At 39.3% G+C, this 23,080-nt stretch overlaps 3 protein-coding genes across 3 annotated transcripts; 2 read left to right on the plus strand and 1 right to left on the minus strand.

The window, feature by feature from the left end:
- Nucleotides 1–1,189: 1,189 nt before the first annotated feature.
- On the minus strand, nucleotides 1,190–8,728 carry LOC108703416 (extracellular calcium-sensing receptor). The gene is made up of 5 exons (XM_041587781.1): nucleotides 8,462–8,728; nucleotides 6,684–7,505; nucleotides 6,367–6,594; nucleotides 2,235–2,358; nucleotides 1,190–2,158 (listed from the first exon to the last, which is right to left on the minus strand). The coding sequence occupies exons 1-5, from the start codon at nucleotides 8,726–8,728 to the stop codon at nucleotides 1,248–1,250; spliced, it is 2,352 nt and encodes a 783-aa protein (XP_041443715.1). The 3' UTR covers nucleotides 1,190–1,247.
- A 9,525-nt stretch (nucleotides 8,729–18,253) lies between these two features.
- On the plus strand, nucleotides 18,254–20,607 carry LOC108703417 (vomeronasal type-2 receptor 1). The gene is made up of 2 exons (XM_041588947.1): nucleotides 18,254–18,570; nucleotides 20,269–20,607. Exons 1-2 carry the CDS (start codon nucleotides 18,301–18,303, stop codon nucleotides 20,599–20,601), a joined length of 603 nt encoding a protein of 200 aa, XP_041444881.1. The 5' UTR covers nucleotides 18,254–18,300; the 3' UTR covers nucleotides 20,602–20,607.
- A 252-nt stretch (nucleotides 20,608–20,859) lies between these two features.
- LOC121402052 (vomeronasal type-2 receptor 26-like) lies at nucleotides 20,860–22,631 on the plus strand. The gene is made up of 2 exons (XM_041587782.1): nucleotides 20,860–20,935; nucleotides 21,013–22,631. Exons 1-2 carry the CDS (start codon nucleotides 20,860–20,862, stop codon nucleotides 21,927–21,929), a joined length of 993 nt encoding a protein of 330 aa, XP_041443716.1. The 3' UTR covers nucleotides 21,930–22,631.
- Nucleotides 22,632–23,080: the final 449 nt, after the last annotated feature.

The raw sequence follows: 23,080 nt of genomic DNA on the forward strand, positions 1-23,080 counted from the left end.
TTTAGTAGGGGTGCAGGGGGCCGGAGGGGGGCCCCTGGACAGCAGTCCCGGTGGGCCCCGGACCCCCCAGTCCGACCCTGTCTGGATCAGTACTATTAACTGATGCATTTTGAAAAAAACATGTTTTCCCATGACAGTATCCCTTTAACCACTCACTCCTCCTAGACATTCTATACTCAGCTGGCACTCGTGACACTGCTCTTTCATGGTTTATATCTTATCTGTCTGATCATTCCTTTAAATTTGCCTTCTCTAACTCTATTTCTACCACGTTCCCTCTTTCTGTTGGAGTTCCTCAAGGCTTTGTCTCAGGCCCTCTGCTGTTCTCACTCTATAGTTCTTCACTAGGAAACCTTATTCAGTCATTTGGACTTCAGTATCACCTTTATGCTGATGACACCCAACTCTACTTGTCTACTCCTGACCTCTCTACTGCTGTCCTTTCCCAAGTTACAGACTACTGCCTTTCTGCTGTCTCCTCCTGGATGTCTCAGTGCCACCTGAAACTAAATGTTTCTGAAACAGAACTCATCATGTTTCCTCCAAGATTGTCCCCTGTCCCTCAGATCTTACTCACAGACATTAGGTTCTGTGATGGGTGTAAGATACTCAAATTATTGGTAGGCCCTGAACATTAATTTCTCTAGTAGCTCCATATAATCCAGTTATTGATAGGTCATAAACATCAAGTTATTTGGTGACCCTGATATACTATTTTGTATACTTCAATTACTGGAAGCCTTGAATATCTGGGTCAGTGGTGGCACCAAGATACTGCAGTTATTGGTAGGCCCTGAATATTAGGTTTTCTGGTGGCCTCAAAATACACCAGTTAGTTACTTCAGTTCCACACATTATACTGTATAAACAGGTCCAGAAAACAAATTTTATATTCTTTTTATTAAGAAAAAACATAAAGCATAATGGAAAGTAGAATTTATGTAACGTATTTATACAAAGAAGATATGGAATACCTCATCGGTTATTGATCATTCTGCAGTGAATTTCTAAAAATATTTCTTTCTTTTAAAATGTTTGCCAAATTTGCATATCACATGTTATTCTCATTCTAAGATGAATAATTTGGTAGTTTCTACAGATTATTCTCAAATGCATCACCTGTTAATACAACATTTATTGTATATAGGTTTCCCAAAACACAACCCATATGGCTGTTTTTTCAGTGATCTTCAAGAAACGTATTTAACATCATACAAAGTTTGGATCTCAAAACACATCTGAAATTTTTATCTATAGTGTCTCACTTTCCCCATTAGATTTTCTCTGGAGTTCAAATTGGGTCTGAACAATATAATGAAGCATTTGGACAGAAAAATGCAGACCATCAGGGCCCAGCTGGAGGATAGAATGGCAAAGACCTCCATTGCCACAGTATACATGCCTTGTGCACTGAGATAGGCCGGGATAAAGGACAACCAGACACTGAGGAAAGCCAACATACTGAATGTGATCAATTTGGCTTCATTAAAGCTGTCAGGGAGGCGTCTGGCCAGGAAAGCAATAATGAAACTTATGGTGGCCAGGAGGCCAAGGTATCCCAGCATGCACCAGAAAGCAGTTGGGGATCCTTCATTACAGTTTACTATGATGATTCCAGGTTTGGTATCAATGTCAAGTTCATGGAAAGGTTGGAAGAAAATCAACCATATCACACAAATAAAGAACTGAATTAAAGCACAACACGAAATGAGGAAATAAGGCACTTTCACCCCTGTCCACTGTCTTAACCTGCTGCCTGGTTTGGTTGCATTAAAGGCAATGACAACAGTGATGGTTTTGGCCAGAACACAGGAGATACAAAGAGCAAAAACCATCCCAAATGCCACCTGGCGCAGAAGACACATTTCAGCTTGTGGGTAACCAATGAACCCTAAAGAGCAAAGGAAACAGAGGAACAGGGAGAGCAGGAGAAGACAACTAAGGGAATAGTTATTGGCTCGGACAATTGGTGTTTCTTTATAATACATAAAAACTCCCAAAATAATGAGTGGAACCAGTGATGAGAAGGTGGCAATAGCTGTCAAACCAAAACCCAAAGGAGTTTCATAAGAAAGGAACTCTGTCGTTCTTGGTAGACATTTAGTTCTTTGTAGATTGGGCCACGTGTCCCAGGAACACGGTTGACATTCTGCAGCATCTGGAGAGGTAAGTTCGAATCAATTTCTGAATTCTGTATAAAGTGATGTGCAAAATAACAGTAAGTAATAGAATACCTGTTTGATTTGATATTTGCCCCTGGGGACACCGGGTGCACTCATAGCAACAAAGGGGTTTCCCTGGTACTATCACCTTCCTAGATCCAGGGGTACAACTTGGGCTGCACTTGGAAACAGGAACCTATAGAAGTTTGGATGGGTTTATAATAAAATATCAGATACATAACGACAACAATATTAATACCATTACGAAACAAAATTTGGGAATACAATATTACTATTTCATTACGGTATAATATATTACCATTACATCATAGGTTCCTATTGAAATTAGAATGTGAATTGTGAAAAAGTCTACTGTAAACATATGCAGCTGTTTATAGTGATGAGCAAATAAAATACCCCCCCTCAGCCATGCGAAGAGGGGTGCAAGTGGGGCTGTAGTGGGCGGGGTCGAGGTGGAGAGTGGGCGGGGCAGAGGTGAGACAGGAAGTAGGTGGGAGGATGGGGATCAGAGTACGCCTGTCCCCTCTGAAGATTTTTGGTGCAATTTAGTTACATCACTGCCGAAATGGCAAAAAGGTACAAATCACAATAATGTTAATGGGTGTTTTTTCGCAGTGACCATACAACTTTTTTTTTTCCGCACAATACATTGGTGTCTATGGGCAGTTTTTGCAAAATTTCACTCATAAATATTTATAATAACATTTGCTACCTACATAAGCAAGCTGTTACATCTGAATAAACAACTAGGGTTGACTCCTTTACCCAGGCAGGGTAGGTGATGTAGGGGGCTGGGCAGGTGACACCAGGGGCGGGGTTATGACATGTAGCTAAGCAATTCGCTGATCGCAGTGCCATTAACTTCAATGTCCTGATTTCCTAGTTTTCACCCAGATAGCCCTTTTAAAAACTGGACAGGTGGCAACCCTATACACAACTATATGTTTAAAAAATGGAAGCATACCTAAAAACACATAAAATTGCTACATTTAAACACTTTGAAAAATAAACTTCTCATGTTGTGTGGTCCTTTCAAAAACATTCCTTCTATCTTCTAATAAATCAAGGTAAAAATGCAAAATCCCACCTTATCATTTATACATGAATTTCAAAAAAAGATTTCTCTTAATCTATAGTCTATATCTGCAATGCCCATGGCCTTTCCTGAAATGATTATATCAGCATTGTATTAGGAATAACAAACTGTCAGTGATCCTTTAAAAACTTTCAGTGCAATTGCTATGGGACTTATTGATTTACAGTCCTCTTGCTAGAATTTTTTTCAGTTGAAAGTAAGTATTTGTCGTTGCATTAGACACGTGTATAAAATAGAAGGAATATCCCTTTAAAATATATCTTTTGTCCTAATTTACTGAAAACTTCCCCTAAAACATTATCAGTGTCACCAAACTATTCCAGTTGACTGTTTAGGATATAGAACTTGGCATGTTGTACAGGTATAGGATCTATTATCTGGAAAGCATGGGAACTGGATAAGGGATATTTCTGTAGTTTGTATCTCTATACCTTAAGGCAGTGATCCCCAACCATTACCTCGTGAGTAACATGTTGCTCTTCAACCCCTTGGATGTTGCTCCCAATAGTCTCAAAGCAGGTGCTTATTTTTGAATTCCAGGCTTGGAGGCAAGTTTTGGTTGTATAAAAACCAGGTGCACTGCCAAACAGAGCCTCAATGTAGGTTGACAATCCACATAGGGGCTAAATAGCCAATCACAGACCTTGTTTAGCACCCCAGGAAAATGTTTCATGCTTGTGTCTAGTATATGTAATCTTAAAACATATCTAATGTATATCTAAAAACAACTGGACTTGCTGAGTAATCAATGAAGACATTTCACTACACATCCGAGCAGCTTCTTCAGTACAACTGACTGGTGTGGGAAGTTCTCGGCATATAAACTCTTCTACTAATCCAATCACAATGGCACATTGTAACTCTTCAAAGAAGTGACATCTGAAGAAACTCACAGAGGTGTAGATTCTGTGTAGTTGTGATAGGATTATCCAATGTGTCATGCAACTCCTAGATACAGGTGTTACTTGTGAGAGTTGCATGAATGGATGTGTGAAGTGTTCTGAATCCGCCGGGGTACAGATGTTAGAACAGCATTGTATGTAGCAGACAGGTGGTGTCGAAGGCCCCCGTCTCTGTTCAGGGATGGTTTCTCCACCTTGACATAAATCGCCTCTTTCACGCCTCGTTCAAACCAACGGTCTTCTTTATCCAATATTTGGACCTTGCTATCTTTAAAGGAGTGTCCCTTGTCTTTTAGGTGTAGAAAGACAGCTGAGTTTGTCCCTGTAGAAAAGCCCTCCTGTGCTGAGCCATTCGCTTGGTGAGCAGTTGTTTTGTCTCCCCAATGTATAGATCTGTGCACTCCTCACTACACTGGACTCCATATACCACATTGCCGAGAACTTCCCACACCAGTCAGTTGAACTGAAGAAGCTGCTCGGATGAGTAGTGAAACGTCTTCATTGATTACTCAGCAAGTCCAGTTATTTTTAGATTGACCTATACTAGATATACCATGACCTGGATGAATGAAAATCTTCATAGTCATATTTTCATGCATGTGTTGCTCCCCAACTCCTTTTACTTCTGAATGTTGCTCATGGGTTCTAAAGGTTGGGGATCCCTGCCTTAAGGCTACCAAAAATGATTTAAACATGAAATAAACCCAACAGGATTGTTTTGCTACCAATATGAATTTAGACAGCTCAGTTACCACCAAGTACAAGTGCATCTTGATGATGTAGACCTATTGTACAGGGCCATGTTATTTGAGAAGAGAGAGATGGATAGGTAGATGATAGGTGACAGATGACAGACAGACAGAGAGAGAGAGAGAGCGAGAGAGAGAGAGAGAGAGAGAGCGCTATGGGGTTTCAAAAGGATTTTTTAAAGGGATTCTGTCATGATTGTTTTTTTTGTTGTTTTTTATTTCTAAATCACACTGTTTATACTGCAAATAAATCACTCTGCCATGTAAAATTTAATTCCTAACCCGACAAGTATATTTTTTAGTTGTAATATTGGTGTGTAGGTGCATCTCAGGTCATTTTGCCTGGTCATGTGCTTTCAGAAAGAGTCAGTGCTGCACTATGGAACTGCTTTCTGGCAGGCTGTTGTTACTCAATGTAACTGAAGGAGTCGCAATGGGACATGGATTTTTACTATTGAGTGTGGTGGTATTAGATCTACCAGGCAGCTGTTATCTGGTTACCTTTGCATTGCTCTGCTGATGGGATGCTGGGGGGGTGATATCACTTTAACTTGCAGTACAGCAGTAAAGAGAGTCTGAAGTTTATCAAAGCACAAGTCATATGGCTGAGGGCACCTGGGAAACTAACTCTAGTCTCATGTCAGATTTCAAAATTAAATTTAAAAAAATCTGCTCTTTTGAGAAATGGATTTCCGTGCAGAATTCTGCTGGAGCAGCACTATTAACTGTGTTCTGAAAAAAAAACATGTTTTCCAATGAGAGTATCCATTTAACATATGTAAATACATTTTATTTAAAATACCTTCATTTATAAGCCCCATCCTATTTATATTTGACTATACTTCATTTTGTGGGGGTGTTGTTACTTTTCTTAAGCATGAGAGACCTTGAGGTGGAAAGGACTGAACTGCAAGTAAAGATGAATCTTGAATAATCTTTGAAACAGATGTAACCCCATCTGCTCATTTTATTCGGGTTGCAGACCTTTAAGTTGTGTCTGCAATACAAGTCCCATACCACCCTCTCCTAAAAAAGATTTTGCCTGTAGAACGAGAGTTGTAGTTTACTGAGGTGGAAAACCACTGGTTGTCCAAACCAGGTCTACTTTCTGAAGTAGAGAAGCCCACAGAAGTGATTTCAGATCCCTTCTTGTTTCTTTGAACCAGACAAAATCGAGGTCCCCAAATCCTATGTGAAAAACCTCAAGGAAAAGCAACTAGTTAATTTATTTTGACTACTATGTGTTGTCATAGAAAGAGAGCCTGTTTGGTAGGTACATAGCCCTTATATGAGAACTGCCAAAACATGATCAACCCTTAGGCAATGTTAAAAAGTAGGCCAATTCTAAATAAAGCTATAGTAGATATTTTAAGAACAGATACAATAAAAAGATATTTAGAGGAGAGGAACATCAACTGAATTCACTCTCCTCATACCTGTGTGTCATTCGTATTCCATATCATTCCAACAGTATCTATATTCAAGGCTTCTCCATCAGGGGCATTTAAATCATAACTTCCAACTGTAACCGGCTCCAGGATGTCCTTGTCCCTTGCACACCAATTGACAATGTCATATATTGGAGGGGGGTTTCCTCTTGCATCAAAAAATACTTGGCTTCCATCTTGGGCCTTGAATCTTACATTGTTAATATAGTGGAGAAGCTGGAAGGTTTAACCACAAACAATTCAAGTCTTGTCAATATAAGCAGTAAAATAAATTATATTAACTGATTAAAACATTACTCTCTCACCTGCCAGGGTTGAAATGATGAGATATTGGCACAGTTCCCATGTTGGAATGATCCATTGCCAGGAGCACAGTTTTGCAAACTGTGTAAGGCCCAAGCCAATGCATATACAGCTGTGTATACTTTGAGAGATACTCGATGATACTCTTCAGTCAGTAGGTTCCCAAGATTTTCCATTCCTGTACATGCTTTCATTATTATGTTTTCTGTACCAATATTTAAATTCTCCTCATTGGGCCATTTACAAAAGAAGATCTGCTCCCAGTATTCACCAATAAATGCATCATTAAGGTTTTTTGAAGGACTGAGGCTGTTGAGATATTCAGCAAATTTTGGCATCTTCCCACGATGAATTGCAAAACCAATGGTGCCCAAAACAATGCTCTTTATGTCTTTATTAGAGAGTAAATTTGAAGTTGACATCGCTTCACTAGCTATCCAGGTTATTCCTGTCACATTCTGTCTCAACATCTCTTCTATAACAATGACAAAATCAATATCAGCCGTTATCATAACCACCACCTTTGCAGTGGATTTTTTAACAATATGGGCAAGATGAGGAGCATTTCTATTGGGTTTACCAGTCAATATATTTTCAGAAAATGCCACACAGGCTCCACCATTGATTAACTCCTGCTTAACCATCTGAAGTCCATATTGACCATAGTCATTATCAGTGACCAGGAATCCAACCCAAGTCCATCCAAAATGTGAGATAAGCTGGGCCAGGCCTCTCATTTGAAACTCATCACTGGGTATGGTACGGAAGAATGAAGGGAATAGGTTCCTTTCACTGAGAATGGGGTTAGTGGCAAAATAACTGATCTGTAAAAGATAAAACACACAAAACTTTAAAATTTCTGAAAATATCTCTATGGCATTCAAATGTTTAATCTGTTCTATCATGTGCTCACTTGACAGTATAAGCCGTCCCGAGTATAAGCCGAGGTACCTAATTTTACCTCCAAAAACTGGGAAAGCTTATTGACTCGAGTATAAGCCGAGGGTGAGAAATGCAGCAGCTTCTGGTAAGTTTCAATCAAAATATGGAGGGTTTCTACTCCCATTAGAGGTGCCGGTGTCTCGTTTTTGGATGCTGGCGATCATTCTTGGACACAGGTGACTATTCTTGGACGCTGGCAACTATTCTTGGATGCCGGCGACTATTCTTAGACGCCGGCGACCGTTTTTGCGCTTGACCCGAGTATAAGCCGAGGTAGAGTTTTTCAGCATATTTTGGGGGCTGAAAAACTCGGCTTATACTCGAGTATATATAGTACTTCATATATATCAACAGTATTGTGTTCTTGAAACCACAACTTAAAAGATCCAAACTGAAAAAGCACGAATGGGAAAAGCCACAGAAAAGTCACGAAAACCGCAACTTTTTTTTGCAGGATAACTATGACTTTTTCATATTGTCCCACAAAAGCCAACGTAAAAAAAAACAAACACTTGAAAACATCTAAAACCACGAATCAAAGAAGGATCTTGCAGTTAAAAAAGGAACATCTGCCATTGATGACTACATAATTTTGACAGGTTTTAGCTGGAGTATTTTTGGATTCAGAATTGTTGCAGTTTTGTCACATAATGAATCCTGAAAAAGTCACCCACAACTTTTTTTTTTGGCATCAAAAAGCCAGATCCAAAGAAGTCACTGCTTAGTAAACTGGCACCCGTAGGCAGACATTTACATTTTCATGTGTTTGTAAAAAAAAGGGACATGTAAAGTTATCTTAAATATATATATTTCTTTAATTTAGAAATATGACATTTACCTGTGGGTACCGGTACAGTCCCAAGATTTGGGCCATAAGAATTGATGTTGTTGTCCAAGAGTCACCAATGATACCAGCAAGAGGTGCTTCTTTGAGGCAGTGATAATTTGGAGTAATTCCCTTCCCCCCTGAGAGTACTGAAAGAGTTCCTTCTGCTGCTTTCCGTAACGTAAAGCAAGTGTCATAAACCTGGTAGCCCAGTGTAATGTTGGGGAGGATTTCCGAATCCGCATTGATTTCCTCCACAGCAAATATCAGGGCCCGCATGCTCTCGTAATACTCTGTGGCAAATCTACAGAGGAATCACAGAATAAGAGGGTAAAAGGATAGAATTTGATAAAAATATTCCATAGCATTTTTCAACATGTTGCACTGAGGTCTAACCTGGGAAGGTGCAAGTGTATATGAAGCTAGATTGAAAATGGAAATCTCTGTTCAGCCGCATCTGCTCAACATTTTAATATTTAAAGGAACATGGGTAACATTTTTGAATATTTTCCTGAGTATCCCTCCCATTACTAGGAGAAGTGAGGTTCTACTTCTCTCAAACTGGAGACCACAAATTCTCAGACAATAAACAACAGCCTAGGCAAATAATAACATGGGCTGTTGCTTCAGGCAAAGTTATGGTCCAACAGGTTGGTCAAGGCCCCTTACCCATTAAAAATAACTGTTACCAGCCACAGTTCCAACAATATTTACAGCATCAACGTCTGCACCTCAATTACACTCCTGGGTGCCCTCTAGCACAGGCTGCCATCCCTATAAAGTTAAGCAATTAACTTGTACCTGAAATCCAACTCTTTGTTTTCCAACAATAAATTTTCGTTGAAAATTTTCAGTTTTCCAAAAATCAGTCACGTTACAAAGGAATAAAAGAGGAGAAAAGGAAAAGTAAAGCTAAACCCACAAAAGAAAAAACAGATTGCTGGTTTCCCAGTTATAATATCATTGAAAAAATCAATTGTTATGTATATTCTCAGGGTCCCGAGATAATAATAATATATTAATAATTATAATAATAACTAATAATAAAAAATTATAATAATGATAAGAATATACTTGAAAGGAGTGTTAAGCATAATGAGTACTGGTACTGAGGGGTACTTTTGCTTTATTTATATGAAGACCAACTGCTTATTTTTAATCTGCTCCTCCATCTTGACCACTTTAGGAGAACCTCTGCCATAGGTGATATCAATAATATTAGAAGTGTTCAGTCACCACCACTACAAATGTTATGACCCTTCTGAGTCCTAGTAGTATACCTTACTAAACCCTTTCCCTCATCTCTTTCTCCCTGACACCTAAGGAGGATTCTCCCTCTGATTCAGGAGGATTCTCCCTCTGACTATATCAACCCTGGGGATCCTGCACTACTGGGTCCCACTGTGATTTCACTACTTCTCATTGGAGACTTGGAAACTCATTGTATGCCTTATATATCAATGGGTATATGCTGGGGACCCTAGATGACATATAACTATAAGGTGATGTATACAAACACTAACAATATTACTCACAATTTGCATTGCAGCTCTGAGGGTTTAGTTGTGAAATCAAGGTCAATAAAGACTCTTTCCAAATGAATCATGAATGTTCCTCCTATAACAATATCTCCTGGGTGGCTCAAATAGCCATTTATGCTCTTGTCGGGCAGGTTGCAACTGGAGAGTAAGTGTTCACATACTCCTATAGCTAATATAGAGAAAGTCCATGCTGTTGAGAAGAGAAACCGACTGAGTCTGTGGTAGATCCATCTGTTACAAAGAGTCATCTCTAACATGGACCAAAATCTCTTTCTCATTGGGTCATGGTTATGCACTAACTCTGTAACTGTAATTATTGGAAAGACCGAAATGGGATTCCTGAGCTGCCTTTATACAACACAGTTAAAAAATATAAAGAGGCCTGTGGGGACATGAAGATTAAGACTGTTTAATTACCGAACAACTCAACTTGACCAGCTCAGTGGCTCCCAGAAGAGAATGTTCCACCAAGTGATATATTTTTTTAATACACACAAAGCAATTATACATTGAAGCTCAATTTGATGCAGAACAAAATTTTTAAAAAGGAAAACCTTTTTTTAGATATTTTGCTTGGTAATGGGTAAACAATTGATTTTCAGTAGATATTAAGGACAAGGAAATACTTAACCATGGAGAGGGTGTATAACGTAAAGCAGCACCTTTACTGCCAAACTATAGTTTTTCCACAATAAATGCTCCTGATGAGACTAAAGAAACTCAGGTGTGGGCCCTTGCAATGGTGTGGAGGTAGGGTGTAGAGCAACTGTAAGTGCAGTACAGAATAATTGGGTGCCAGTGGTTCTAATAACTTAACCATAGAACTTATTGAAAAACACCGTCCGCAATGGAGTTCAATAAGATAATGCAGATTTCAATATGGAACAATCAGTATATACTCATAAATGGTATGATAATTAGAACATTCCCTTCAACTGAAGACATGAGAGGGTTAATATCCAGTCCACCACGAGCTGCCCTTCTCCCTCAGGGGACTTCTCAGTGGACCCCAGGTGGGAACTATTTATTTCTTAAACCTGCACGCAGGTTGCCCAAAAGCTGCTAAGCTAAATAGCCCTGAGCCTGAATATTTCTCCTAGAGAGACCTAGGACAGGACACTTACTAGATCCTGCACTAAATTGGGGCTCTACTCCTCACTCCCTTTCTTTGGGAAAGCTCCTTGCAAAGAGTCCTGAGACCGCATGGCTCATTCAATATATTTTACAACACAGTGCCACTTAGTGGGTAAACTCGACCCACACCCAACCCAAACCTGCACCCACCCACACCCGACTTCCCCCCACCATTTATGGATCCAAGCGGCGGGGAGAGCATGCAGAAGGGCTCAACCCGAACATCACTACTACCTATTTATTGGTTGCTATAAGTATCTGCATCTGGACAAACTTAGGGGGTTATGTAATAAAAGACACTAGGTTTTCACAGTAGCAGTAACCCATAGAAACTAATCAGCAGTAAGCGTTTAGTGGTCACCTGTTCAAAAGTAATCATCTTATTGGTTGATATTAGGTACTGCTCCTGGGCAAATGTAGTGCCTTTTATTACATATGGGGGTTAGTGTATTTTATCACATAAGCATATTAGATGAGTAAGTGTAGTTGATTTCTTTTTCTGTCTGTATTGTATGAAATATGTGGTCCCCTCCTTGTTGCACCCCCTGTTTTATAGTTGAAACACGATTTGTTGTACGTAGAACATTCCCATTAGCTACAGTTGACTACAGTTAATATGGACCCTTTGATGACACAACTAACTATACTAAGTCACTGAATGGAACACTTTCCTTTACCAGATAAGCTGGTATCATCCATTTGTACAGATACTGTAAATTCATTTCTACAGACCAGTGATACCCACCTAGTGGCTTGAGAGACACACATTGCATGCCAGCCCCTTGGATTTTGCTCCCAGTGGCCTCAAAGCAGGTGCTATTTTTGAATTTAAGGCTTGGGTTCAAATTTTGGAGGCATAAAAACCAGTTATATTGCCAAATTGAGCCTTGGCTTGTCCAATTGCTGTTTTGGAGCCAGAAGGCAAACTGGAGACAGATTCAGATGTTTCTGTTTTTCACCTTACTCAAGATCATTTAAAATCAACATGTTGCTCACCAACCCTTTGGATGTTTCTTCCAGTGGCCTCAAAGCAGGTGCTTATTTTTTAAATCTTGGCTTGGATGCAAGTTTTGGTTGCATAAAAACCAAGTGAATTGCCAAACAGAGCATCAGACATAAGGGGAATTAACAGAATAAGGACCAAAGACCCAGTAACAGCAACATGCTGGATATCCCAAATGTGAGATATATAATATCAGTTGTTATGAAATATCCCCATTATTAGTCTGTAGTGTCCTCTAACATATTTGTGACGAGTAATGTTTTGAGGCTTTCCTCATATTTTAATTGTTTTATTCCTTTTACCTCCCTTAATACATCCCTTAATAAGTAGCAAGTGTATAACTGCTGCTTTATATAAAATGGTCCAATAATACTTTCTGTAGGACAATACAGGATGGGTTTAGAGTTCAGTATGGGGCAGTGGCTGCTGTGCTAAAGCTGGAAATGAGTGAAGGCTTTGAGAAATAATGGAAAACCAACAATGGAGCTTCTCAGTTCATTACACAAGGACAGTAGAAGAGCCACATAGTAAGGATGTGCAAGATAAAAAGGGATAACAGAAATGTACCAAGTCACATAGTTACTAAGGGGTTTCAAGGGCATCATTGTCAAATAATATGGGTATTAAAAACAGGGAATGAAAGATAGGCAACGAACTATGTGCAGATATAACATTGAGAGATAATATAGTATGTATGTATAGTTTTATTTGCTGCAGCAGCTGTACAATGCATACAAGTATAATATAAAACAAAATACAATTTATAAAAATATGTAATAAATACAATAAGTCTACACAGGGCTCATATAAGGACACAAAGTGTAAGTGCTATGCGATAAGAGACAGTGGGAAGGAGGTCCCTGCCCCATATAGTTTACAGTCTGTGGGTGACTAACCTACAGGCACAAATTGGAGGGGGACAAGGTAAAGGCATTGTCCAATAGGTACCCGGACTAGACTAATATTCTAGTGCTCCAAAAGGAAGATGTTTAGTTTTTTATTGAAGGAGGAAGTCAGGGATGGAATTCCACAGGGAAGGAGCAGTAAGATAGAAAGGTTTGAGACAAGAAGTGGCAGTGGATGTGGATGGTGTGAAGAGAAGGGGACTCTGAGAGGAGCAGAGAAGATGATCGGGAACGTACAGTGAGACAAGTCAAGAAATGTAGTGAAGAGCAGAGGAGGGAAGGACTTTGAATGTTAGTAGAAGAAGTTTATATGCTATCCTTTCCTTAACAGTAGAACAGTAGAACAAGGCCAGTATATTTGGCATGTTGTTCACCATAAAATGCAGACCAGATAAAGACCATACTGCAAAATGCTAGAACTAGGGGTCATTTACGGTATAATCACTCGCCCGCCACTGCCTTGGTTTACCTGAATTCCAAATTCCAAGGGTGAGTGGAAATGGTTCAAGGTGGGAAGAGTGTAGTGGGGGTAGTAGGGGTGTAGCTGTCTCTGGTACAGGGGTTACACCCTCTGTGATGTCAGAAGTTGGGCTGGGGTTGGGAGTAGTTGGAAACTGGAACACAAGGTGGACCTCTTGGCCTGACACTGATACCACAGAATTTTCCACTAAACACAAGGAAACCAAATAGCCTTTTATTATATTCCTTGTGTCAGTTATACAAACTGAAACTATTCATTTTCACTTATTTCTCCATTCAGCTAGAACTTTTTTGCTATTCATATAGAGTCGAATACCACACTCAATAGGCTTAGTTAGAGTAACTGAGTTTAATAAACAAACAAATATCACATCATAGTGATCTTCCTCGGGCAAATGTAAATTAATGAAGAGCAAGATTAATATCACTGGGTGTTGAAGTTTCATGAAAACTAGAGGGTGGGTCACTGCTCAACAGATCCTACTTTATATAAAAAAAACGTGGCTACAAAATAATATTTTCTTCAATATTATATTTCAGCGGCCCTGGGAAATATTAAGGCACAGTATTCACAAGTATCTTCTGAAGACCATAATTATATTTGTGTCAATCCTCCTTATTGGAGTTAGTGATTTTAGCATAAGGGAAGTACCAATATGCAGCACAGTATCCCGTACCAAGAAAAGTCTTTGGCGGTTGCTCAGACAAAAGACCAGTTAGGGTATGATTTGGAAACAATAGCTGTTTACTTTCCTAGACACACATGAAAGCCCAAAATGACACCCAGTTAGGATGAGACTTGGGGAAAAAAACTATTTGTTTCCCTAGATATTCCTGTGCCTACAGTTGAATGACTATAGTCAACTACAAGATTCCTCTGCACTCAACCCATTATCAATATATTTAAGACAGAGACATTTTGTGCTACTGCTACTAAAAAATGCCTTACCCTTTAAACAACACAGGGATTGTTTGTCCATATATTACAATATATTTAAGCTGAACAACTACGTCAAAGTCATCCCATATCTGGCCAATCCTACGCTTAATTTTCATCTGATTCATTAAGAATTCAATTGCTTAATTATACATTTTACAAAGGGACTAAGTTTTACCTGCAACTTACTTGCTGCTTTCAAAGTAAAACTCCCAAACTTGGCTGCCCTTTTATTAGACACCAGTGGGATCACCTGACTATAGCTGGGAAGGGTGGGAGCTACAACATGGAGCTGGTCACTGCTCTTGTAGAACTATAACAAACAAGGGAAAGTTGTGCTCACGACTAATTTTTAAAACCATTAGGCGGGGGTGCAATGAGGCTGTGACCACAAAATACATATAGACAAATACAAGATTCCTCTGCACTCAACCCATTATCAATATATTTAAGACAGAGACATTTTGTGCTACTGCTACTGAAAAATGCCTTACCCTTTAAACAACACAGGGATTGTTTGTCCATATATTGCAATATATTTAAGCTGGCCAACTACGTCAAAGTCATCCCATATCTGGCCAGTCCTACGCTTAATTTTATCTGATTCATTAAGAATTCTATTGCTTCATTATACATTTTACAAAGGGACTAAGTTTTACCTGTAACTTACTAGCTGCTTTCAAAGTAAAACTCCCAAACTTGGCTGCCCTTTTATTAGCACCAGCTATAGTCAGGTGATCCCACTGCTGTCTAATAAAAGGGCAGCCAAGTTTGGGAGTTTTACTTTGAAAGCAGCTAGTAAGTTGCAGGTAAAACTTAGTCCCTTTGTAAAATGTATAATGAAGCAATAGAATTCTTAATGAATCAGATGTGTAAGGGGCCCCTGACTAAAGGTTGTACCTTTTAGTGATGCTTTGGTTCAGGGTTGAACTGTCAAGTGGGGAATAAAATGAGTTTGACAACAACTAATCTAATTATAACCTGTGGGATGAAATGGAGCACCAATGTAAAATGAGCCTGATGACTGCCAAATCTCTTACTGGTGAATGGAGGCAAATCCCAACATCATTGTTCCAACATACAGTGAAAATCCTCCATGAAAGAGTAGAGACTACTAAAATTAAGCGTAGGACTGGCCAGATATGGGATGACTGTGACGTAGTTGTTCAGCTTAAATATATTGCAATATATGGACAAACAATCCCTGTTTTGTTTAAAGGGTAAGGCATTTTTTAGTAGCAGTATGCACAAAATGTCGCTGTCTTAAATATATTGATAATGGGTTGAGTGCAGAGGACCTCTTGTAGTTGACTATATGTATTTTGTGGTCACACCCTCATTGCACCCCCGCCTAATGGTTTTAAAAAATAGTGGTGAGCACAACTTTCCCTTGTTTGTTATAGTTGAATGACTGACATGCCAATGTGTTTTCCTTTATCTGTAACCTTATGAGCTAAGGAGGGGGGCTTTGATTCAAGCTTGGACCTTCAAGAGGGTCATCAACTGAAAAATTCAGACAAACACTTATCTGATAAATAACCATCGACATGTTCATGTACTGTATCTCTGAGAAGCTTTCTGGTGGGAATTTCTTTGACTTTCTAAACCAACCAGAAGTTATTATCTTCCTCATCCATCTGAATGGAATTCAAACATAACTCTTGTTCTCCATCCCACCATACATTTCATTGTAGTTTGAGTCTATATACTGTGTCTCACAGAGGAATCCAGGCAAGTGACACAAGCACCATTGTATTGTCCTGTGTGTTGAGATTTATGTCATATAAGAAGCAGAAGTCTGGTGGGGTTTTAAATGTCCCACAGGTTTTGACCATTAGTAAGACTCAAGCAGTCTCAGATATTATAATAAAAACAGTTAAAGGACCTTTAAATTGTATATATGATGTATATTATGAGTCAGTCTCTAAGCTGAAGTAACTGACAGCAGCCCAGCAGAAGAGAAGATGGCTATATACTCCACAGATCTTCACTGCTTAAGGGTCGTGGTGGCTTTGGGCTGCAAAATATGGTGTAACATGTCTACAGAACTGTCCCAAACTGTGAGGCTTGCCCCCCGTGGAAGCTTTAAGAAGTGGAAGTGTGGGATTCATCTGAATGTCAGTTACGGTGAGAATAGGGTAAAATGGCAATTTTCTTTCTTAGATAAGTCCAACTGAAAGTCCAACCTGAAGATCAGGTAGGGTAAGATTTAGTATTTTTGTCCTAGATTTTCTTGAAACTATGATTGAAAGCCTGATGCACCAATATTGTCCTGTATATGTAAGGGGCCCCTGACTAAAGGTTGTACCTTTTAGTGATGCTTTGGTTCAGGGTTGAACTGTCAAGTGGGGAATAAAATGAGTTTGACAACAACTAATCTAATTATAACCTGTGGGATGAAATGGAGCACCAATGTAAAATGAGCCTGATGACTGCCAAATCTCTTACTGATGAATGGAGGCAAATCCCAACATCATTGTTCCAACATACAGTGAAAATCCTCCATGAAAGAGTAGAGACTACTATAAAAGCAAAGGGAGGGCAAACTTCAAAAAAATTCCCTTGATTGAGTTCCAGATGCCATTCAACTACTCTTATTTTTTGAGGCTTCAATAAAGGACATTGAAAATTTCAATATGGACTATAACTACAACAGTCAGAGCCGGTACAATAAGTTCCAAATGTTTAGCATAAAGGAGCATGAGAAGCTACTAGTGGAACAATTTCATACAGTACTTGTCAATGCTGCCCAGATGAATTCCAATTTGGGCTTTAACCTCTCCATAGCAACAGCTGGGATATTGATGAAAATAGAGTAGATGAGTCTTTTGAGCCTTTTATGGAACATTATTTCTGTGGTTACTTTTAGCTTATGTCATTCAGAGGTAAAGTTGTGAGATTAATTTCCCCATGCAGTTTATTAGGTTCCCAGAGGCCTTTGGAACATATCTACTGTATATAACCAGCTCAGAAAGCCAAGCTCAGTGTGTTGAACTTTCAGTACATAGTCACCTTGAGAGCTTTCCTCTTGTGTATCACAGATGATTCTCTTTAAGAGACAGACATGGAGCAAAGTTGGCTGGTTTATCCTCCCTACTACATGGATTTGGAGCATAATATCTATAGAAGTGTCTACCGGTGATTGCAATCTGCCCAGTGAGAGTGTTACTGGCTACATGAGTCGCCCGGGGGATATTGTTATAGGGGGAACCTTTCCAATTCACTTGAGCAGGATCTACAGTGAAATTGATTTCACTAGCAAACCCCCGGACCTACAGTGTCAAAAGTAAGTGAGATTTAGGATTCATATACATTTAGGACATTTACTGTACATAGATAAAAAGTAACAGGGGTGTTATATGGCTAATTTTATTCGGTAGAACTTCATAAAATAGATGCCCACAAATAAGCTCATGTTACAGAAAAAGCTTATTTGCCCATGTTTGCCACTGGCTAGATAAGCTGTTGCCATACTATCAACATCCTTAATTGTACCCCCTTAATTACATTTGGGTTTTTGTATTGACTGTGCTATGGGATAATACATAAGATATCTCGACAGATAATAAATATATTTTGATGTCATTTTAGAGGGACCCATGACATAATGTTCTCTCATACCACCTACCAGATCAAAGAAGCTCATCATGGTGTGATTTTACTATCACAAAAGCAGGGGTGTACTTATGTCTCAGGGTAAATTTTTGTAGGTCACTCAATAAAAATTCAACTTTAATGGCATTATTGTAGGGTGCTTTATGGGGCTTTAGTACTAGGTTTGGTGCTAATGATATTGACATGACACCTCACTGTCCTTTCATACTAGGTTTGGTGTTGGGCAGTATCAGAACATGCAAGCCCTTGTATTTGCCGTGGAGGAGATTAATAGAGATGCTGATCTCCTTCCCAACATTACACTGGGCTTCCATATCTTTGACACCTGCACAGTTTTAAGAAGAGCAGTAGAAGGAACTCTCTGGATGTTGTCAGGAGGAGGAGGAGGAATCATTCCGAACTTTAATTGTCACAAAACTGCCCCTCTTGCTGGAATCATTGGTGACTCTGGCTCCTCACAATCCATTCTAATGGCTCAAATCTTGGGGCTCAGCCAATGTTCACAGGTATGAGAGACCTTCATATTTGTTTCAGGTTTTCATGTATTCTATAATGTGTCGTAATCCCTAGCCTTTGCACTAGACAAAAACATTTTTAGCACTGGAGTAAATAGTCCTGGATGTTTTCAGATCCATGTTGCTATGAGACTATGAAGGCCAGAACCCACCACTCCCTCTTTCCCATACCATGCATGGGCACATACTACTCCTAGGGACAGATTCAATATCAGTTGTTAAGGGGTGGTTTATAATAAAAAATAGCAAACTTGGTCAAGTTCAACCTGTTGAACAAATCCTACATATTCAGGTGTAAAAGTAATGTAAAACGGGTCCTAACCAATCTCTATTGATGCAAACATACATCACCCACAATGGTATCAAGAGAAAATACAACTTCAATCAAAGAGACACTGCCAAGATCAAACCCAGGGTTTAAGGAGTCAACTGCTCCACCAACATTTATAATTTTGCATAATATAGATTTATAGTCTATGTCTTCTGCGCATGATCTGTGGGCATGTTTAAATTATTACCCTGGTCCCCAAATGTTAACATCCGAAGATTGTTAATTTTTTTATTGAGAGGATTGACACCTGAAGAAGCCATCATTTTTAATCTTGACAACTACTTGGGGATCCCTGAATGCTAAAACAACATAGTCAGTAATGGTTCTAAAACTTTATTGCATCATTTAATGTATTTTTCTTCCTTGGATTTTTTATTGAAGGATGTTTTTTAAAAAAAAAAAAAAAAAAAAAAGTATACTAGTAATAAAAATAATATTGTACTTCACACTTAAATCCCTAAAGATCAGTTACCTGGCAACAAGCCCTATTCTCAGCAGTCGGGACCTCTTCCCTTCCTTTTTCCGTACCATACCTAGTGATGAGTTTCAAATAAGGGGATTGGTTCAGCTTATCATCCAAATGGGTTGGTTCTGGCTTGGTATCCTAGCTAGTGATGATGACTATGGGCAGTTTGGAGTTCAGATGGCAAAGCAGGAGATGTTGACTGCTGGAGCTTGCGTGGCCTTCATGGAGAATATCTTGACTGATCGACCCAATAGAAATGCTCCTCGCCTTGTCCAGGTTATCAAGGAGTCAACTGCAAAAGTCATCCTTGTGATAGCCACTGGTTATAACTTTGTTCTAGTAGTGGAAGAATTATTAAAGCAGAATATGGCTGGAATTACTTGGATAGCAAGCCAAGGTTGGGCAACATCTGTTCTACTCTCTGAGAACCGTTACCAAGGAATTTTAGCGGGTTCCATTGGTTTTGCCATCCATAGCAGAAAAATGGTAAAATTCACAAGCTACTTTAACAGTCTTCATCCATCTTCACAACATAATGATTCTTTTATAACAGAATTTTGGGAGCAAACATTTTCTTGTAAGTGGCAGAGTTCATTAGAATGGACTGGACCCATGCCAACTAAACAATGTACTGGACATGAAAAATCAGAGAGTCTGCTGCCTGGTGGTAAAAATCTTAGAGAATCTCTCAATGTATACACTGCTGCCTATGTAATTGCCTGGGCCCTACACAATTTGTTCCAATGCACACCTGGAAATGGGCCATTCCATTATGTGTCTTGTCCCAGCATCTCTTCATTTCACCATTGGCAGGTAAAGTTACACAATCACAACACACTAACCCTTCCTCACACTCATTTATATATTCATTGTATCTTTTTCATGCTTCCAGCTCCTCCACTATGTTAAAAACATAAACTTCAAGACCCAAGATGGAAGCCATGTTGTTTTTGATGCAAAAGGGAACCCTCAGGCTGTCTATGATATTGTGAATTGGCAAGTCAGCCTCACTGGCGTTCTGGACCAGGTCACAGTTGGGAGTTTTGACCTCACCAATCTGTATTGGAATGCCCTGAATATAGATAGTTCCAAAGTTATATGGAGCAATGGCAGTTCGCAGGTGTGGCAAGATAAAACGTATATTGTTAAATGGTCCATACATCTCTTATCTTATTTCACCATGAGGATATTTGATGTTTTGTATTATTACAATACACTAAGATAATTTATAAAGCTGTTTAATAAAATAAAATAAATAAAAAATCTTTACCCTGGCACGTCACATTCCCTGACTTATATTCTTTTCAAATTTACTCTGCATTCTCTGTCATCTTCTACTTATTCTAATCTAGTGTCAACTTCTCTGCATGCTAGCCAATTCTGCTGGCATACTCATGGTTATAATAATTTTGAAAGCTTTATTTTTTATGACTAGGCTCCTGTTTCCAAGTGCAGTCCAAAGTGTCCTGCTGGATTTAGGAAGATGATAATACAAGGAAAACCTCCTTGTTGCTATGACTGTGACCGATGTCCCCAAGGACAGATTTCAAACCAAACAGGTAGTAATTTGTACGTTCTAGGAAAATAGATCTCAGTTATACAGATCAAAGGTGATGATATAAACCTTGTTCTACAGATGCTGTGGAATGTCATCTATGTTCCTGGGACACATGGTCCAATGTACAACAGGACAGATGCTTACCAAGGACTACAGAGTTCCTTTCCTATGAAGAACCGTTGGGCTACATCTTATCAACCATTTCCAGCTTCTCTTCCCTGATCCCACTTAGTATTCTAGGAGTTTTTATTCACCAAAAAAAGACACCAATTGTCCGAGCCAACAACTATTCCCTTAGTTGCCTTCTCCTGCTCTCCCTGTTCCTCTGTTTTCTTTGCTTTTTAGGGTTCATTGGTTACCCACAACCTCAAATGTGTCTTCTACGCCAAGTGGCATTTGGGATGGTTTTTTCTCTCTGCATCTCCTGTGTTCTGGCCAAAACCATCACTGTTGTCATTGCCTTTAATGCAACCAAACCAGGCAGCAGGTTAAGACAGTGGGCAGGTGTAAAGGTGGCCTACTATATTATTGTAATTTGTAACTTAATACAATTAGTTCTATGTGTGATGTGGCTCATCATATCTCCTTCCTTCCCTGAACTGGATTTGTACACCAAGCCTGGAATCATCATTGTTATTTGTAATGAAGGATCGATAACTTTTTTCTGGTGCATGCTGGGATACCTTGGCCTCCTGGCTTCTCTGAGTTTTATTGTTGCCTTCCTGGCCAGAAGACTCCCTGACAGTTTCAATGAAGCCAAATTTATCACATTCAGTATGTTGGCTTTTCTCAGTGTCTGGTTGTCCTTTATCCCGGCCTATCTCAGTGCACGGGGCATGTATACTGTGGCAATGGAGGTCTTTGCCATTCTGATATCCAGCTGGGCTGTGCTTGGCTGCATTTTTGTCCCAAAGTGTTTTATTATATTATTCTGGCCCAGTATGAATTCCAGAGAACATCTCAGAGCCATGACAACAGATAAAAACAAAAAATAATGGTTACATTTTATGTATGTTTGTAGCTGCATGGCTTGATCCAAACATTTGTTGCCGAAATTAAGGAACCAGAGACCAAGGTGAGAGAAAATGTTTATTTGACACAAGTTGCATGGATCAATAGCCTGAGCAAAGGAATCACAGAGTTTTTATAGACTTTAAAAAAGGAGTGAAACAATAAACTGTTCTTACAGCCAAGCAGGTGGCTCTCCCTCAAGTCCAGGGTACTAGTGACTAAGTCTGACTTTAGAACAGAATCCATGCAAGTCAGGGGGGCTCACGGGGGAATCGGCATACACAAAAATGTATTCTTTCACCTTGCTATCCAGCTACAGGTTTTGGAAGGAGCTAAAGTTCAACAGAAGTATGTCTCTTTCTATAAAGAAATTCAATGAATTATGAAACCAACAGGCAGCAATGAGCAGTATCTCTCCTGCTTTCAATTAAAACAATCCTTCCCCAACCTAAAAGTAAAAACTGGAACCTTCCCAGTGATAAACCTATTTATAAATTAATTAAATTCATGAAATATTGGCGTAGCCTGGGTCTAATTCAATGGGAAGTTCTAGTGGGGGGTTTTCCTACTTCCTGGATTTTATGTAAATGTATCCCAGTACCGTAACCAATTGCAACCAGTTTTATTTTGTTCTATTAAAGGAAAGCTATACCCCCAAAATACTTAAGCAACAGATAGTTTATATCAAATTGAATGACATATTAAAGAATCTTACCAAACTGGAAGATATATATTTACATAAATATTGCCCTTTTACAACTCTTGCCTTGAACCACCATTTCGTGACTCTATCTGTGCTGTCTCAGAGATCGCCTGACCAGAAATACTACAACACTAACTGTAACAGGAAGAGATCACCTGACCAGAAATACTGCAGCTCTAACTGTAACAGGAAGAGATCACCTGACCAGAAATACTGCAGCTCTAACTGTAACAGGAAGAGATCACCTGACCAGAAATACTGCAGCTCTAACTGTAACAGGAAGAGATCACCTGACCAGAAATACTGCAGCTCTAACTGTAACAGGAAGAGATCACCTGACCAGAAATACTGCAGCTCTAACTGTAACAGGAAGAGATCACCTGACCAGAAATACTACAACACTAACTGTAACAGGAAGAGATCACCTGACGA

Source organism: Xenopus laevis, chromosome 3S (genome assembly GCF_017654675.1).
Source record: "Xenopus laevis strain J_2021 chromosome 3S, Xenopus_laevis_v10.1, whole genome shotgun sequence".
NCBI lineage: Eukaryota > Metazoa > Chordata > Amphibia > Anura > Pipidae > Xenopus > Xenopus laevis.

Coding starts and splice junctions, on each gene's coding strand:
- LOC121402052 (XM_041587782.1), top strand. CDS start 20,860: ATGATAATACAAGGAAAACCTCCTTGTTGCTATGACTGTGACCGATGT. Junction 20,936..21,012: donor ACAGATTTCAAACCAAACAG/GTAGTAATTTGT, acceptor CTTGTTCTACAG/ATGCTGTGGAATGTCATCTA.
- LOC108703416 (XM_041587781.1), bottom strand. CDS start 8,728: ATGCGGGCCCTGATATTTGCTGTGGAGGAAATCAATGCGGATTCGGAA. Junction 2,359..6,366: donor GGAATACGAATGACACACAG/GTATGAGGAGAG, acceptor AAACTTCTATAG/GTTCCTGTTTCCAAGTGCAG. Junction 2,159..2,234: donor GCAAATATCAAATCAAACAG/GTATTCTATTAC, acceptor TTACCTCTCCAG/ATGCTGCAGAATGTCAACCG.
- LOC108703417 (XM_041588947.1), top strand. CDS start 18,301: ATGCAAGCCCTTGTATTTGCCGTGGAGGAGATTAATAGAGATGCTGAT. Junction 18,571..20,268: donor GGCTCAGCCAATGTTCACAG/GTATGAGAGACC, acceptor TCATGCTTCCAG/CTCCTCCACTATGTTAAAAA.